At 35.2% G+C, this 17,741-nt stretch overlaps 1 protein-coding gene and 1 pseudogene across 13 annotated transcripts in view; both read left to right on the top strand.

Annotated features, from left to right (window-relative positions):
* CLOCK (clock circadian regulator) overlaps positions 1 to 17,741 on the top strand; it is a 203,183-nt gene that overhangs the window by 152,133 nt on the left and 33,309 nt on the right. For all 13 annotated transcript variants that reach the window (XM_077136912.1, XM_077136908.1, XM_077136905.1 and 10 more), the window contains 4 exons: positions 1,604 to 1,693; positions 5,230 to 5,350; positions 8,487 to 8,600; positions 8,730 to 8,845. In XM_077136912.1, the coding sequence (XP_076993027.1) occupies positions 1,604 to 1,693; positions 5,230 to 5,350; positions 8,487 to 8,600; positions 8,730 to 8,845 (441 nt within the window). The remainder of the gene's footprint in view (positions 1 to 1,603; positions 1,694 to 5,229; positions 5,351 to 8,486; positions 8,601 to 8,729; positions 8,846 to 17,741) is intronic.
* Positions 13,815 to 16,657, top strand: LOC143663629 (nucleolar protein 58-like; annotated as a pseudogene).

The following is a 17,741-nucleotide window of genomic DNA, read 5'->3' as shown; positions in this document are numbered from 1 at the left end:
ATAAGAATTCTGATTTCAGTTCATTCTCTTCACAGAAGAGCCCTGCATTCCTTTTCCTTGAAAATTATCTTAAGAGAAAATACAGATTATGTAGTAAATACTAATTTGCTTTCTAAGAAAGCTTTATATGAGGAAAACATATTTTTCTTAACATCATTTTGACCCTATTCCTTGTGAAATAGTAACACTGACATTATTGTACTAAGGAGTTTTGGGGTTTTCGGTTTTCTTATTTTTATAATTTCATGAGTTTATTTAACTTAAAAGATCTTTACTTCCTCTCCAACACAAGCCAAGAATGGGTTTGTCTGAGTCATCCTTGAAGGTAGCCATCCTTTCTGATGTTATATATAACTTCTTTCTTATATACAAATCTCATCTCCAGTAGATGGGTGAGAGTTTTCCATATAATCCACGTATTACTTAGAATTAGAGGGAGGTTGCTCTAAATTCTGGGTCTGTAAATTATATACAAGTACTTTTTATCTATCACTTGCCACACGCATGTGCTAGGCACTGCAGTTGCAATGATGAATAAGATAAACATCCCTCATAGAGGTTGTTCTCTTCCATAATTGAACAAGGAATTAAAATTTAGTTTGATAATTGTTATAATAGGAAAAGAGAAATCCCTGTTAAGAGTATCTTTTCTACTCTATATTTTCAGCTTCTTCACTGATCTTCCTTTCCCTTGGCTTACAATTATACCTCAGCTACTCTCATTTAAAATAAAAACAAAGAGCCTCCCTTGATACTTGGTCTTCTTAAAACTACTGTCCTTTCCCCCTTTCCTCCCTTCTAAAGTTCATGAAAGAGGACTTCATGCCTTCTAATCACCCCCTCATTTCTAAACTCACTGCAGTCTGACTCTCCTCTCTTCTGAGATGACTCTTGAAAGTCATCAAGATTCATTTCTTATTGTTAAGTATTTTTCCCTTGTTCCTACTTCTTTTTTTGAATTAACTTCACAATTCTCAATGCTTACCTAAGTCCTTTCTTCCTATATTTCTGCTGCTACTGATTTTATTCATATCCTCCTTATCTTCTCCAACTATTCCAAAATTCGTTAAGATTTTCCTAACTCTGTTTTCTTTTCCCTCTTAATTCATTTTGCATAATGCTTCCAGACTACTCCTGTTGGAGCACAAACCCCACTTCACAACCTTCTGTTGGCTTTCCATTGTGTACATAATAGAGTCCCTATGTCTTAGCAAGTATTCAGACCTTTTCATGATCTTACCTCAGCCTAGGTTTTCAGCCTTGGGTTCCTACTAGTCCCTGCAAGTTTATCTCCCATATGTGTCCCTATACTTCAATCATATTCTCTGTTAACATATTCATAAAGGTAATAATGTGTTCTTTTGTGTGCCTAAGACATATTATGGATGCTATTTACTGTTAGCATCTTCCAGTATATGTATGTTTTTGTGTGCGTATATACAGTAAAGGAGAAAGGCTAGTCAAAGGCTAGCATTTTGACAGCATTCTGAATATTTACAAATAAGTTACATTAACTTCCTTGTTATTTATCTTAGTCAGCTTTTTATTTCTAATGTGAAATATTTTTTTCTTTTCATTAACTGACCATTATGTTTTATTTCAGGCTCTTGATGGGTTTTTTTTAGCAATCATGACAGATGGAAGTATAATATATGTGTCTGAAAGTGTAACTTCATTACTTGAACATTTACCAGTAAGTTTAAAAATCCTATGATCTCTTTCTTAATAATGCCTGTTTTGAACTTTGTAAAGTACTGGGAAATGTACCTCCAGAGCAGTGATGAGCAGTGGTTAAAAATTGGGGATGAAAGCTCTAAGTCTGTCTCTGTTTTAGCATGGTGTGTTTTAACTCAGGCTGACCTTTTAATCTGTAGTACATTTGGTACTACTTTATCTATCCTCTGTTCTTCCTACCTTCTTTATTCTAATGCTAAGTTTCCAGTGTTTTCTTTTTAATCAGCCAGGTGAAAATGTTTTAGATTACTGAGAATATCTGTGAATAGCATACTTTTTGCAACTAGCAGCACTCATAAATAATTGTCTCAAAAGAATGACTTATAAAGACATAATAAAAATACTGTAGACAAAAATGTTATGCTACATGCCATGAATTGATAATTTCATAATGGCCATGTTCAATTTGTTTTCAGTATGGCCTAAAAGAGAATTAGAAAGGAAGTGTATTGTGTAATTTTTATTAGGATGCTGAATACCTGAATTGTGTGTTTGCTTTTTATTCAGCATGTATGTATTATCTGTTCTGTGCCAGACAGTATGCTAGGTGCTCTGCAGCAATTGGCAGTTTTTATGAATTCGAGGTTTTCGTTTAATTGTCCTGTGCTTATCTCTTAAGATGGGGCTTGTGGTATAGGTATTCTAAAGTTATTTATAAATTACTTTAAAAATATCCATCTCTTCAGAGAGATGCCCCAATGAACCCCAGAGTGATTGATCAGTGAGTAGAAAAGTATTTGCAAAGTCCTGTTCAGGGAATGGTGAGAACGGGGGAAAATTCAACCTCCCCAAGTTGAATTCTTTTTATTCTCACAAGCAGTGTGGACAACCAAAGCTATAGGCTGAGCCCCCAGTCTTGGGGTTTGTTCATATGAAACTTAACCCCACAAAGGATAGGTCAAGCCTACTTAAAATTAGGCCTAAGAGTCATCCCCAGGAGAGCCTCTTTTGTTGTTCAGATGTGGCCTCTCTCTCCAGCCAAAACAACAAACAAACTCACCACCCTCCCCCTGTCTACGTGGAACATGACTCCCAGGGATGTGGACCTACCTGGCAACATGGGACAGAATTCCTAGAATGAGCTGAGACTCAGCATCAAGGGATTGAGAAAAACCCTAGAATAAGCTGAGACCCAGCATCAAGGGATTGAGAAAACCTTCCCCACCAAAAGGGGGAAGAGTGAAAAGAGTATCAATGGCTGAGAGATTCCAAACAGAGTTGAGAAGTTATCCTGGAGGTTATTCTTACGCATTAAGTAGATATCACCTTGTTATCCAAGAGGAAATGGAGAGGCTGGAGGGAACTGCCTGAAAATGTAGAGCTGTGTTCCAGTAGCCATGTTTCTTGATGGTGATTGTATAATGATATAGCTTTCACAATGTGACTGTGTGATTGTGAAAACCTTGTGTCTGATGCTCCTTTTATCTACCTTGTTGACAGACGAGTAGAACATATGGAATAAAAATAAATAATAGGGGGAACAAATGTTAAAATAAATTTAGTTTGAAATGCTAGTGATCAATGAAAGGAAGGGGTAAGGGGTATGGTATTTAAAATTTTTTTTTCTGTTTTTATTTTATTTTTCTGTTGTCTTTTTATTTCTTTTTCTGAATTGATGCAAATGTTCTTGGAAATGATCATGATGATGAATATGCAACTATGTGATGATATTGTGAATTGCTGAGTGTATGTGTTGGGAATGTTTGTGTTTCTTTCTTGTAATTTTTTTTAATTAATAAAAAATTTAAATATATATATATATATATATATATATATATTACCACAGGGTGCGTGGGTGGTTCAGTGGTAGAATGGTTGCCTTCCATGCAGGATACCTGGGCTCAAATCCTGGACCATGCATCTAGAAAAATTATTTATTTATTTATTTATTTATTTAATAAAATATATATGGGCGGGCCGCGGTGGCTCAGCGGGCAAGAGTGCTTGCCTGCCGTGCCGGAGGACCCCGGTTCGATTCCCGGCCCCAGCCCATGTAAAAAACAAACAAACAAACAAAATATAATAAAACAAGAAAATGTTTAAAAATGTTTCCCTTTCTTCCATCCTTCCTTCCTTCTCTGTCTTTCCTTCCTTTCCTCCCTCTCTCTAAAAAAAAAAAAAAAAAAAATATATATATATATATATATATATATATGCATGCATATACATTTTTATGAAAATATATATGTTACTAACAAATGCTTTTTGTGATGAATGGTAAATCAGTGACATGCGTAATGAAACTAAAGGAATTTTTTGTTTTGTTTTTCTTTTCCATTTACTGTGAATTTTGTTAAGGGAATTCATTTTGGAGGACATAATATGAACTAGTCTTTGAAAGATGAAGGATGCAGATAAGTGGAGAGAGGGTAATCTACCACTTCATGTAGGTTTTAAGAACTTCAAAAGATGGAACAAAGAATATGAATGAATGGTCTGGATGGAAAGTCATAAAATACCCTTTTCCCACCCTCCACCATCCCCAGTAGCTCAGTAATGGGTCTCTTTTGTTAGTTTTAGCAGTGGAGCTCTCCAAACAAAATCTTTGGAGGTATTTAAAAGATAAACAAAAGTAGAACTGCTTTGGTTAATGCAGGGGGAAGAAAGGGCCCTCCACACGTCCTTTCCATGTTTCCTTCCTCTTGTGCCACCTCCACAGTCCTTGAGATAGATACAGAATCCCCAGGATCCCACAGAGCGCCCGAAAATGGAGAGACCAAGTAGAATGGACTAGATTCTGTAGGAAATGTCAAGTCACTGAAATTTTGTTATCAGTGCTATTTAAAGATAGAAACTATCTGGTTTCTCTTTCATTCCACGGTTCCTGGCACGTTGTAGGCAACTGGATGATGGCCGAATTACTATTAGTTAGTAAATCATGATTAAAGCCGCATTTTAGTAAGAATTATAATGCTTAATATATTGCTTGATCTTTGTTGTTGTTGTTAGCTAAATGCAAGGTTTTTTTGACAATATGGTACAGGGTAGCTGCCTGGAAAAGATGAAACAAAAAGGAAAAGATACATGGATAATTGAAATGACACCAATGGCAAATTTCCTCATCATTTAACTGGTAGCTTATCCTTTATAATAGTACATACCATCATAGTTTACCAGAGGTTTGAATATATGATAAGAATGTCTTATCATATATTCAGTCTGTCTTATCATATATTCAGTCTGTCTCTGAAGTTCTGTTATGTTTTTAGATGTTGTAATTTAATGAAAGTTAGCTTTGCAAATAATTTAGCAGTCCTTAAGGTCATATTGATAATGAATCTGATGGCGTGAATATCACAGACAGTAAGGTAATGTGAACCTTCTTTTAACTTCTCCATCTTGTTTTTGAGATGTAGTCTTAAAATTGATATTTGTTGGTTTTGAATAAATGGAAAATTAGTCATATGTGCTTCTGATGTTTTAATAGTGATTTTATACTTTAAGAAATGTATCTTAAAGCATTAAAATTATTCTACATTTTAAATTTATTTTCAGTCTGATCTTGTGGATCAAAGTATATTTAATTTTATCCCAGAGGGGGAGCATTCAGAGGTTTATAAAATACTGTCTACTCATCTGCTGGAAAGTGATTCATTAACCCCCGAATATTTAAAATGTAAGTAATAACTGTTGAGCAAAGTGTTCAAATTTATGTTTAATAGGCAACATTTATTCTTTCCTTTTACAACTTTATAACAAGTACGTACATGTTCAACTAAATTAATATAAAGCACTATTCCATGTAACCTATTAGGTCCTTTTTAAATATTAAAAAAAGAATGTAAGAGGGAAATACGGCCATATTTAAAGTCTGAGTTCTATTCCATAATATACTGGAATCCCATTTTATTTGTTATAACAAATATGGATCATGGTTATGCCATCAAACTGCATTTTACACACAAAAAATGGAACCTGGCAATATAGTATAATCTTATATTATTAAAGAGAGAAAATTAAACATTCTCCCTTTCCTCTTCATTAACTGATTGGGCACTCAAACTGTGGGGAAACATTCACTTCTGTATGTCTTTTAAATTTATTAAGTAAAGGAAACATTATTAATTAAACACTTATTTTTTAGATACATCTAATGTGTGGACCACTTATGCTATGTCATAGAAATATCAAGAATAGTGAAAAAATAGTCTCTGTCATTAGAATATCATAGGTGTAATCAGACAGTTCTACTAGAATCCTTGGGAAATTAATTTGAACAGAACACTTCATTTTCTTCAGAATGCTTCCTTTTCTTCACTAAGTTACCTGGGTGTTCTCCCTGTGGTTTGGTAAAATTTGAAATGGTCACAACTCTATATTTGGCCATGATCTATTCGATATCTTCTTTAATCACTTGTCATGATTTTTTTATTTAGATTTAATCATTAATCATTTTAAAGGTTCTTTTGTTTGTCGGTTTGTTTGTTTTCAGGAACCCTCAAATTCTGTAGCACACTAACTAAGAATTGAGATGTACACACAAACACATAACACACACACACACATACACACACATTTATCTTTGATAAGAAGGGATAGTCTGTCAAAGGGAGGTGAGAAAGACTAGAGACAAGGAGAATCCATTTGAAGCCTGTTTTTAATTGTTTTAAAAAAGTTCTTCTGAAGTTGACCAGTAAGCTACTCTAGTCTGGTGCTTAGAAATAAGATTTGAGGTGGTTATAATAGATGTTAGAAGCCAGTTATATCCTTAGAAATAGTATTTGAAGTCATAAAATCGAATGATTTTGCTATCTGAGCAAGGAGAGAAGAATAAAAAGGTGGAACTTTGGGAGATAATAGGTCAACAGAGGAGAATTCCACTTAAGAGACCTTCATTAGAGCAGAATTGGCTTATTGAAGACTTCAGGCAGAAAGGCAGACCTTAGGCTACTGTTTCTAGGGTCAGAGGCAAGTATGGCAACAAAACTTTTTGATAAGAAAAGCCTTAATTAAATGACTGGCTGACCCATAGTTAACTGATACACATAAAAGTTCTCCCAGAAAAAAATATTTTGTGCCAAAGGAGTAAACATTAGTTAAAACACCAGGAGGAAATTGCTTGGAAAAAGTCAGGATTCTGCAAGTAGATCATTTAAAAAAATATTTTAATACTGTTTTATTTAATATTAATATATCATCTTAAGGAGTTGATTTTTATTTTTTACACAATGGGGAGCCAGTGAAGGGGATCAATGTGGTTTTGTGGTATAAAAAAAAAATGAATCAGGTGTAAAATTTTAAAGAGAACCATACTGGAAGTGAAAAGGAAACTGCATAATCCTAGATTAGAAGTAAGGATGAAGTGGAAAGACAGTATCTGAGTGTTAAGTAGATAAACTCAGTAGGACTTGATACTAGGTATAAGTATCTAAATGGATAGGAATCATCATTTGGAAAGGTTTTAGGAGGAGGTTAGATTTTGAACCTACTGAATTAAATGATGAAGCCATCTAATATGCTAATGACAGAAGAGTAGGAACTTGATGCAACGAACAGAAAACAGGTGTCAATAGTCCTTGAATGCTGAAATAATATGATTAAAGTGCTATAAGTCAAGAGTTTGGAAGCAAGAATGCATCTGAGTGACATGAGTGTGTAAACATAATAAATAGAGTGTTGCATTTATCTACATGGATAATGGGTGTTCAGTTGAAAAAATGACTTGAGAGCTGAAATACATAACCAAGTTCTGGTTATAAGTTAGATTAGAGACTTGTGATGGGAAGTGAAGAGAAAAAATTGATAGGATTTCCAATGTGGGAGATAAGCACAAATAGGATAAAGAGAAAGAAACTAGTGTAGGAAGAAAGAGGGTAAATTCACTTTCAAATTTTTGAGTTTAAGTTACTGATTGCACACTCAAATGGAAATATCCTGAAACCAAATACTAATATGAGACTTTGTCTCTTACATGAAACGTTAGAATCCAAGATTTACCAAGATTTGCCAAATAAGTTTACCAAGGTCAGTAGGTTTATAAAGCATAGCAAAAGATCAAGATCAAAAGAACATTTGTGATGCCCCACAGTTTGAAGATGAATATTAGCAGAAGTTATAGGAATAGTCAGTGAGGTAAGGTAAGCTTCATACTATTGAAATGAAGAAGTGAGGAGCTTCAAAAGAGGTAGAAACAATGAGGAAAGACCATTTAAGTCGACAGTACAAATGTTGGTAATCTTTTGAAGAATGATTTCTGTAAAGTGGTGGGGACAAAGCCATAGGACATGAAGCTAAGGGAAATTAATATATGGAAACTGGATTACAATGAAAATGAAGAAGATCTAAACTAAAAAAAGTAAAGTAGCATGAAAAACTTTATTTATTTGAGGTGGGTAAACCTGAGCATATGTAAAAGTGGAAAGTGAAGGACCAAAGGAAGAGAAAGTATAGACTCTAAAAGAATTAGTAACAGCGGATGTGGCCCTGGTGCAACGGAGATATGAAAGATGTGTTGAAGGTAAAAGTGGAAGTGTGAGCTTTAGAACAGGAAGCACAATCCCTCTTTGAAATTAAAGTGAAGTTTGAGAAGGAAGAATAGAAAAAAATAGGGAAATATGAAGGTGTTCTCCCTTAAAGGACAAAGTGAGAACATCTCCTGAAAATATTACACTTTTATGAATGAAATGAAATGTCATTGAAGACTTCTGTTGGAGAGAAATAATGCTTGTAAACAATGCAGTTTATGTAATTGTTCATATAATATTCATTGTGTTATATTGCAAATAGACCATTTTTTTCCTGTTATTTCACAGCAAAAAATCAGTTAGAATTTTGTTGTCATATGCTTCGAGGAACAATAGACCCAAAGGAACCATCTACCTATGAACATGTGAAATTTATAGGAAATTTCAAATCTTTAAACAATGGTGAGTCAAAAATGCTTCTCTCATGATGTAGTTCAACTTATTTTTTTAAGCTCTTAAAGACAAAGATGTTTGGATGTCAGTAAAAGCTAAGTGTATTAACTAATGATAAATATTTCCTTATTGTTTTAGTATCCACGTCGGCACACAATGGTTTTGAAGGGACTATACATCGAACACACAGGCCTTATGAAGATAGAATTTGTTTTGTAGCTACTGTTCGGTTAGCTACACCTCAGTTTATCAAGGTATATTTCCATTTTTATTTCCCAACACGGATTTCAGTTCATACCATGAGAACTATGTTTATGTATATTTTTGTTGTTTGTTTCAAGAATGACTGACTGAAACTTCTTGCAAACAATGAAGTAGTAATGGTTATGAATTATTAAATATGGGTGGTCATTGTATTTTCTGAGCAAACAATGGAAGTTATCAAAGCACTCATTAAATCACATAACTGAATTTTAAATATATATCCTTTGCAGTTAACCAGTACTTATATGTCATATTGTATTGCTTTTGTGCAAAATTTTAGGGAGTTTTTTTGTATAATTATAATCTTCATTAAAGGAGAAAAGCCAAAATCTAGGCAATTTTAAAAGGATTGTTTTTGGAATTTTGTTTTGAATTGTATAAGTGGCTTTTTTTTTTTAATGGGCAGGCACCATGAATGAACCCAGGTTTCTGGCATGGCAGGCGAGAACTCTGCCACTGAGCCACCATTGCCCACCCTGTACAAGTGGCTTTTTACTGCATATAATTTACCTCTTAATTTTAAAATGTAAATAAGTTAGTTATCTTCATTTCCTAGTCACCTGCTGGTGGGGCCTACTAAGGTACTGGGAAAGTAAAATAGTTCAACCACTAGGAAGTGGCTAGAAAGGAGAAGCAAGCTTAAGATTTTAAGTTTAGGGAGACACCATTAAATAGGGCAGAGTACTGAATTAGCACATAGGAGATCTGAAGCCAATCTTGTTCTGCTTGTTTTATCCTTAGGAAATAATAGCGATGTCTAAATATACTGGGTAGTTACTCTAAGCTATATACTTTGAGAACATCATCTCATTTAATTCTCAAAATAACACTATGAAATAGATGCTGGTATGTTCTCCATTGTTATATATGAGGAAACTGAGGCTTAGGGAAGTTAAGTTACTTGCCCAAATCCTTTCAGTTAGTATGGTATAGAACTGAGAGTTGATTTCATTTCTCTTTAACTCAAAGCTCAAGCTCTTAATAACTATACGGTGCCACACAAAGGTCATTCAAAGACATACAGCATGTTGGAGCACATTTGTTTTAGTATGACTAGAGTCTAGGGTGTGTATAGAGGGAGTTGGAGACAGTGGGAGATGAAATTAGAAAAGTAGGCAGAGGCCAAAAAGGAAATTTGTTTCTCCATACCAAAGAGTTTAACATTTATGCTAATGGGATGAGAAACCATTGAAGGTTTTTAAGCAGGGATGTTATGTAATCATATTTGAGAATTAATAAGGTAACTGTGACTGCTCTATAGAAGATGAATTGAAGAACAGGAAGACTGTTTGGGGAGAGGCTATGGCAGTAATACAAGTCAGTGGTGACAAGATTCTAGACTCTGTTGCAGGGAAGATGGATGTGGTGGAATAGATTTGGAAAATACTTACATGGGAAATTGAAAGGACTTTGTAGTGGCCAATTAGATGATGAAATGTGAGAACAAAAGAGTGTTATGACTATCAGATTTCTAGACTTCTGACACTAAATAGGTATGTGTCTATCTATTTTTTTTAATTAAAAAAAATTAACACAACATTTAGAAATCTTTCCATTCTAGATATGCAGTCAGTAATTCTTAATATCATCACATAGATGTATGATCATCATTTCTTAGTACATTTGCATCGAATTAGAAAAAGAAATAGCAAGACAACAGAAAAAGAAATAAAATGATAATATAGAGAAAAAAAATTAAAATTAAAAATACAAAAAATATATATAAAAAAACACTATGTGATGATGTTAAGAATTACTGATTGCATATGTAGAATGGAATGATTTCTAAATGTTGTGTTAATTTCTTTTTTTCTTTAATTAATAAAAAAGCTCCATGCAAAAACTAAAAAAAAATAAATAAAAAATAAACAACAACAACAAAAAACTATAGCTCAGATGCAGCTTCATTCAGTGTTTTAACATAATTACATTACAATTAGGTAGTATTATGCTGTTCATTTTTGAGTTTTTGTATCTAGTCCTGTTGCACATTCTGTATCCCTTCAGCTCCAATTGCCCATTATCTTACCCTGTTTCTAACTCCTGATGGTCTCTGTTACCAATGACATATTCCAAGTTTACTCTCTAATGTCAGTTCACATCAGTGGGACCATACAGTATTTGTCCTTTAGTTTTTGGCTAGTCTCACTCAGCATAATGTTCTCTAGGTCCATCCATGTTATTACATGCTTCATAAGTTTATCCTGTCTTAAAGCTGCATAATATTCCATCGTATGTATATACCACAGTTTGTTTAGCCACTCATCTGTTGGTGGACATTTTGGCTGTTTCCATCTCTTTGCAATTGTAAATAATGCTGCTATAAACATTGGTGTGCAAATGTCCATCTGTGTCTTTGCCCTTAAGTCCTTTGAGTAGATACCTAGCAATGGTATTGCTGGGTCATATGGCAATTCTATATTCAGTTTTTTGAGGAACCGCCAAACTGCCTTCCACAGTGGTTGCACCATTTGACATTCCCACCAACAGTGAATAAGTGTGCCTCTTTCTCCGCATCCTCTCCAGCACTTGTCATTTTTTGTTTTGTTGATAATGGCCATCCTGGTGGGTGTGAGATGATATCTCATTGTGGTTTTGATTTGCATTTCTCTAATGGCCAGGGACATTGAGCATCTCTTCATGTGCCTTTTGGCCATTTTTATTTCCTCTTCTGAGAGGTGTCTGTTCAAGTCTTTTTCCCATTTTGTAATTGGATTGGCTGTCTTTTTGTTGTTGAGTTGAACAATCTCTTTATAAATTCTGGATACTAGACCTTTATCTGATATGTCATTTCCAAATATTGTCTCCCATTGTGTAGGCTGTCTTTCTACTTTCTTGATGAAGTTCTTTGATGCACAAAAGTGTTTAATTTTGAGGCGCTCCCATTTATTTATTTCCTTCTTCAGTGCTCTTGCTTTAGGTTTAAGGTCCATAAAACCGCCTCCAATTGTAAGTTTCGTAAGATATCTCCCTACATTTTCCTCTAACTGTTTTATGGTCTTAGACATAATGTTTAGAACTTTGATCCATTTTGAGTTAACTTTTGTGTAGGGTGTGAGAAACGGGTCCTCTTTCATTCTTTTGCATATGGATATCCCGTTCTCTAGGCACCATTTATTGAAGAGACTGTTCTGTCCCAGGTGAGTTGGCTTGACTGCCTTATCAAAGATCAAATGTCCATAGATGAGAGGGTCTATATCTGAGCACTCTATTCAATTCCATTGGTCAATATATCTATCTTTATACCAATACCATACTGTTTTGACCACTGTGGCTTCTTAATATGCCTTAAAGTCCGGCAGCTTGAGACCTCCAGCTTCGTTTTTTTTCCTCAAGATACTTTTAGCAATTCGGGGCACCCTGCCCTTCCAGATAAATTTGCTTATTGGTTTTTCTATTCTGAAAAATAAGTTGTTGGGATTTTGATTGGTATTGCATTGAATCTGTAAATCAGTTTAGGTAGGATTGATATCTTAACTATATTTAGTCTTCTAATCCATGAACACAGTATGCCCTTCCATCTATTTAGGTCTTCTGTGATTTCTTTTAACAGTTTTTTGTAGTTTTCTTTGTATAGGTCTTTTGTCTCTTTAGTTAAATTTATTCCTAAGTACTTTATTCTTTTAGTTACAATTGTAAATGGAATTCGTTTCTTGATTTCCCCCTCAGCTTGTTCATTGCTCGTGTATAGAAATGCTACAGATTTTTGAATGTTGATCTTGTAACCTGCTACTTTGCTGTACTCATTTATTAGCTCTAGTAGTTTTGTTGTAGATTTTTCCGGGTTTTCGACATATAGTATCATATCGTCTGCAAACAGTGATGGTTTTACTTCTTCCTTTCCAATTTTGATGCCTTGTATTTCTTTTTCTTGTCTAATTACTCTGGCTAGAACCTCCAACACGATGTTGAATAATAGTGGTGATAGTGGACATCCTTGTCTTGTTCCTGATCTTAGGGGGAAAGTTTTAAATTTTTTCCCATTGAGGATGATATTAGCTGTGGCTTTTTCATATATTCCCTCTATCATTTTAAGGAGGTTACTTGTATTCCTATCCTTTGAAGTGTTTTCAACAGGAAAGGATGTTGAATCTTGTCAAATGCCTTCTCTGCATCAATCGAGATGATCATGTGATTTTTCTGCTTTGATTTGTTGATATGGTGTATTACATTAATTGATTTTCTTATGTTGAACCATACTTGCATACCTGGGATGAATCCTACTTGGTCATGATGTATAATTCTTTTAATGTGTTGCTGGATTTGATTTGCTAGAATTTTGTTGAGGATTTTTGCATCTATATTCATTAGAGAGATTGGTCTGTAGTTTTCTTTTTTTGTAATATCTTTTCCTGGTTTTGGTATGAGGGTGATGTTGGCTTCATAGAATGAATTAGGTAGCTTTCCCTCCACTTTGATTTTTTTGAAGAGTTTGAGCAGAGTTGGTACTAATTCTTTCTGGAATGTTTGGTAGAATTCACATGTGAAGCCGTCTGGTCCTGGACTTTTCTTTTTAGGAAGCTTTTGAATGACTGATTCAATTTCTTTACTTGTGATTGTTTTATTGAGGTCATCTATTTCTTCTTGAGTCAAAGTTGGTTGTTCATGCCTTTCTAGGAACTTGTCCATTTCATCTAAATTGTTGTATTTATTAGCGTAAAGTTGTTCATAGTATCCTGTTATTACCTCCTTTATTTCTGTGAGGTCAGCGGTTATGTCTCCTCTTCCATTTCTGATCTTATTTATTTGCATCCTCTCTCTTCTTCTTTTTGTCAGTCTTGCTATGGGCGCATCAATCTTATTGATTTTCTCATAGAACCAACTTCTGGTCTTATTGATTTTCTCAATTGTTTTCATGTTCTCAATTTCATTTATTTCCGCTCTAATCTTTGTTATTTCTTTCCTTTTGCTTGCTTTGGAATTAGTTTGCTATTCTTTCTCCAGTTCTTCCAAGTGGACAGTTAATTCCTGAATTTTTGCCTTTTCTTCTTTTCTGATATAGGCATTTAGGGCAATAAATTTCCCTCTGAGCACTGCCTTTGCTGCGTCCCATAGGTTTTGATATGTTGTGTTTTCATTTTCATACGCCTTGAGATATTTACTAATTTCTCTTGTAATTTCTTCCTTGACCCACTTGTTGTTTAAGAGTGTGTTGTTGAGGAGTGTGGGTCTTTTAGGCATCGTGTTCTGAGTTTCTGCGTGGTGGCGTGTGGTATTCTGTGCCAGTTGCGGCCCTGCGGGCCTTTGGTGGGTTACACATTTGGGAATTTCCCGCTGGTATCAGAGCTCGTGGCTGGCCGCGCTGCACCCTGACCCGGCCTCACCATGTTGGTGCTGTTTGAAACGTCCGTTGGCTACGCCATCTTTAAGGTTCTGAATGAGAAGAAACTTCAAGAGGTTGATAGTCTGTGGAAAGAATTTGAAACGCCAGAAAAAGCAAATAAAATAGTAAAGCTAAAACATTTTGAGAAATTTCAAGATACAGCAGAAGCATTAGCAGGGCTGTTCTCCCCCACCCTCCATTGATGAGAGGTGAGAAGTGTTAAGGTGATCTCCCCATGGAAACCACAGCATAATGCTGAAGCACAATTCAGTAAAAAGTTTTCTACATGGGACTAAGCATTCACAGCTCTGATGGAGGGCAAAATCAATAAGCAGCTAAAGAAAGTTCTGAAGAAAATAGTAAAAGAAGCCCATGAACCCCTGGCTGTAGCAGATGCTAAACTAGGGGGAGTCATAAAGGAAAAGCTGAATCTCAGTTGCATCCATAGCCCTGTTGTTAATGAACTTATGAGAGGAATCCGTTCACAGATGGATGGATTGATCCCTGGGGTAGAACCACGTGAAATGGCTGCTATGTGTCTTGGATTGGCCCATAGTCTTTCTCGATATCGGTTGAAATTTAGTGCTGATAAAGTGGACACAATGATTATTCAGGCAATTTCCTTGTTAGACGATTTGGACAAAGAGCTAAACAACTACATTATACGGTGTAGAGAATGGTATGGCTGGCATTTTCCTGAACTAGGAAAAATAATTTCAGATAATTTGTCATACTGCAAGTGTTTGCAGAAAGTTGGTGATAGGAAGAACTATGCCTCTGCCAAACTTTCTGAGTTACTGCCAGAAGATATTGAAGCAGAAGTGAAAGCAGCTGCAGAGATATCTATGGGAACAGAAGTTTCAGAAGAAGATATTTGCAATATTCTGCATCTCTGTACCCAGGTGATTGAAATCTCAGAATATAGAACCCAGCTCTATGAGTATCTCCAAAATCGAATGATGGCCATTGCACCCAATGTTACAGTCATGGTTGGAGGATCAGTTGGAGCCCGGCTTATTGCTCATGCAGGTTCTCTTTTGAATTTGGCCAAGCATGCAGCTTCTACAGTTCAGATTCTTGGAGCAGAAAAAGCACTCTTCAGAGCCCTCAAGTCTAGACGGGATACCCCTAAGTATGGTCTCATTTATCATGCATCACTTGTAGGGCAGACATGTCCCACACACAAAGGAAAGATTTCTCGAATGCTGGCAGCCAAAACTGTTTTGGCTATCCATTATGATGCTTTTGGTGAGGACTCTAGTTCTGCAATGGGAGTTGAGAACAGAGCCAAATTAGAGGCCACGTTGAGGACCTTAGAAGATAGAGGGATAAGGAAAATAAGTGGAACAGGAAAAGCATTAGCAAAAACAAAAGTATGAACATAAAAGTGAAGTGAAAACTTATGACCCTTCTGGTGACTCTACACTGCCAACCTGTTCTAAAAAATGCAAGATAGAACAAGTAGATAAAGACGAAACTACTGAAAAGAAGGCAAAGAAAGCCAAGATTAAGATCAAAGTTGAAGAGGAAGTAGAAGAAGAGGAGGAAGAAGAAATAATAGTGGTAGAAGAGACTTCCGTGAAGAAGAAGAAAAAAAAGGATAAGAAGAACCGCTTTCTGAGGAAGAGCCATGTACCAGCACAGCAGTTCCTAGTCCAGAAAAAAAAAGAAGAAGAAGAAAAAAAAAGAGAGATAATGAAGATTAATGGAAGAAAACCATAATTGAAACTCACCTGAACATAAAGTGCTTAAGATTCAATCAGGATCATCTCTTGCTTTGAAATCTAAATAAGACATTTTATTTGTCTTGACATACTCTGTTCACCTTATGTCATCTTTTCTTAGTCTTTGATATACAAATAAAAATATTTTCTTTGTAAAAAAAAAAAAAGAGTGTGTTGTTGAGCCTCCACGTTTTTGTGGATTTTCTGGCACTCTACCTATTATTGATTTCCAACTTTATTCCTTTATGATCCGAGAAAGTGTTGTGTATGATTTCAATCTTTTTAAATTTGTTGAGACTTGCTTCATGACCCAGCATATGGTTTATCTTTGAGAATGATCCATGAGCACTTGAGAAAAAGATGTATCCTTTTGTTGTGGGGTGTAATGTCCTATAAATGTCTGTTAAGTCTAGCTCATTTATTGTAATATTCAAGTTCTCTGTTTCCTTATTGATCTTCTGTCTAGATGTTCTGTCCATTGATGAGAGTGGCGAATTGAAGTCTCCAACTATTATGGTAGATGTGTCTGTTTCCCTTTTCAGTAATTGCAGTGTATTCCTCATGTATTTTGGGGCATTTTGATTCGGTGCATAAATATTTATGATTGTTATGTCTTCTTGTTTAATTGTTCCTTTTATTAGTAGATAGTATCCTTCTTTGTCTCTTTTAACTGTTTTACATTTGAAGTCTAATTTGTTGGATATTAGTATAGCCACTCCTGCTCTTTTCTGGTTGTTATTTGCATGAAATATCTTTTCCCAACCTTTCACTTTCAACCTATGTTTATCTTTGGGTCTAAGATGTGTTTCCTGTAGACAGCATATAGAAGGATCCTGTTTTTTAATCCATTCTGCCATTCTATGTCTTTTGATTGGGGAATTCAGTCCATTAACATTTAGTGTTATTACTGTTTGGGTAATACTTGCCTCTACCATTTTGCCTTTTGTATAATCTGGTTTTCCTTCTTTCTACACTCTTCTCCATACCTCTCTCTTCTGTCTTTTTGTATCTGACTCTAATGCTCCCTTTAGTATTTCTTGCAGAGCTGGTCTCTTGGTCACAAATTCTCTCAGTGACTTTTTGTCTGAAAATGTTTTAATTTCTCCCTCATAGGAGTCTTGGTTGGCAGTTTTTCTCTTTTAGTAATTTAAATATATCATCCCACTGTCTTCTAGCTTCCATGGTTTCTGTTGAGAAATCTACACATAGTCTTATTGGGTTTCCCTTGTATGTGATGGATTGCTTTTCTCTTGCTGCTTTCAAGATCCTCTCTTTCTCTTTGACCTCTGGCATTCTAACTAGTAAGTGTCTTGGAGAACGCCTATTTGGGTCTATTCTCTTTGGGGTGCGCTGCACTTCTTGGATCTGTAATTTTAGGTCTTTCATAAGAGTTGGGAAATTTTCAGTGATAATTTCTTCCATTAGTTTTTCTCCTCCTTTTCCCTTCTCTTCTCCTTCTGGGACACCCACAACACGTATATTTGTACACTTCATATTATTGTTCAATTCCCTGAGCCCGTGCTCAAATTTTTCCATTCTTTTCCTTATAGTTTCTGTTTCTTTTTGGATTTCAGATGTTCCATCCTCCAGTTCACTGATTCTATCCTCTGTCTCTTTAAATCTACCATTGTAGGTTTCCATTGTTTTTTTCATCTCTTCTACTGTGTTTTTCAATCCCATAAGTGCTGTGATTTCTTTTTGCAGACTTTCCATTTCTTCTCTTTGTTGATCCCATGCCTTCTTCATGTCCTCCCTCAATTTATCGATTTGGTTTTTAAAGAGGTTTTCTATTTCTGTTCGTATATTCAGAATTAGTTGTCTCAGCTCCTGTATCTCATT

Source organism: Tamandua tetradactyla, chromosome 19, assembly GCF_023851605.1.
Source record: "Tamandua tetradactyla isolate mTamTet1 chromosome 19, mTamTet1.pri, whole genome shotgun sequence".
Taxonomy (NCBI): domain Eukaryota; kingdom Metazoa; phylum Chordata; class Mammalia; order Pilosa; family Myrmecophagidae; genus Tamandua; species Tamandua tetradactyla.
The sequence above is the reverse complement of the archived record's forward strand: the minus strand, read 5'-3'. Positions and strand labels throughout refer to the sequence as shown.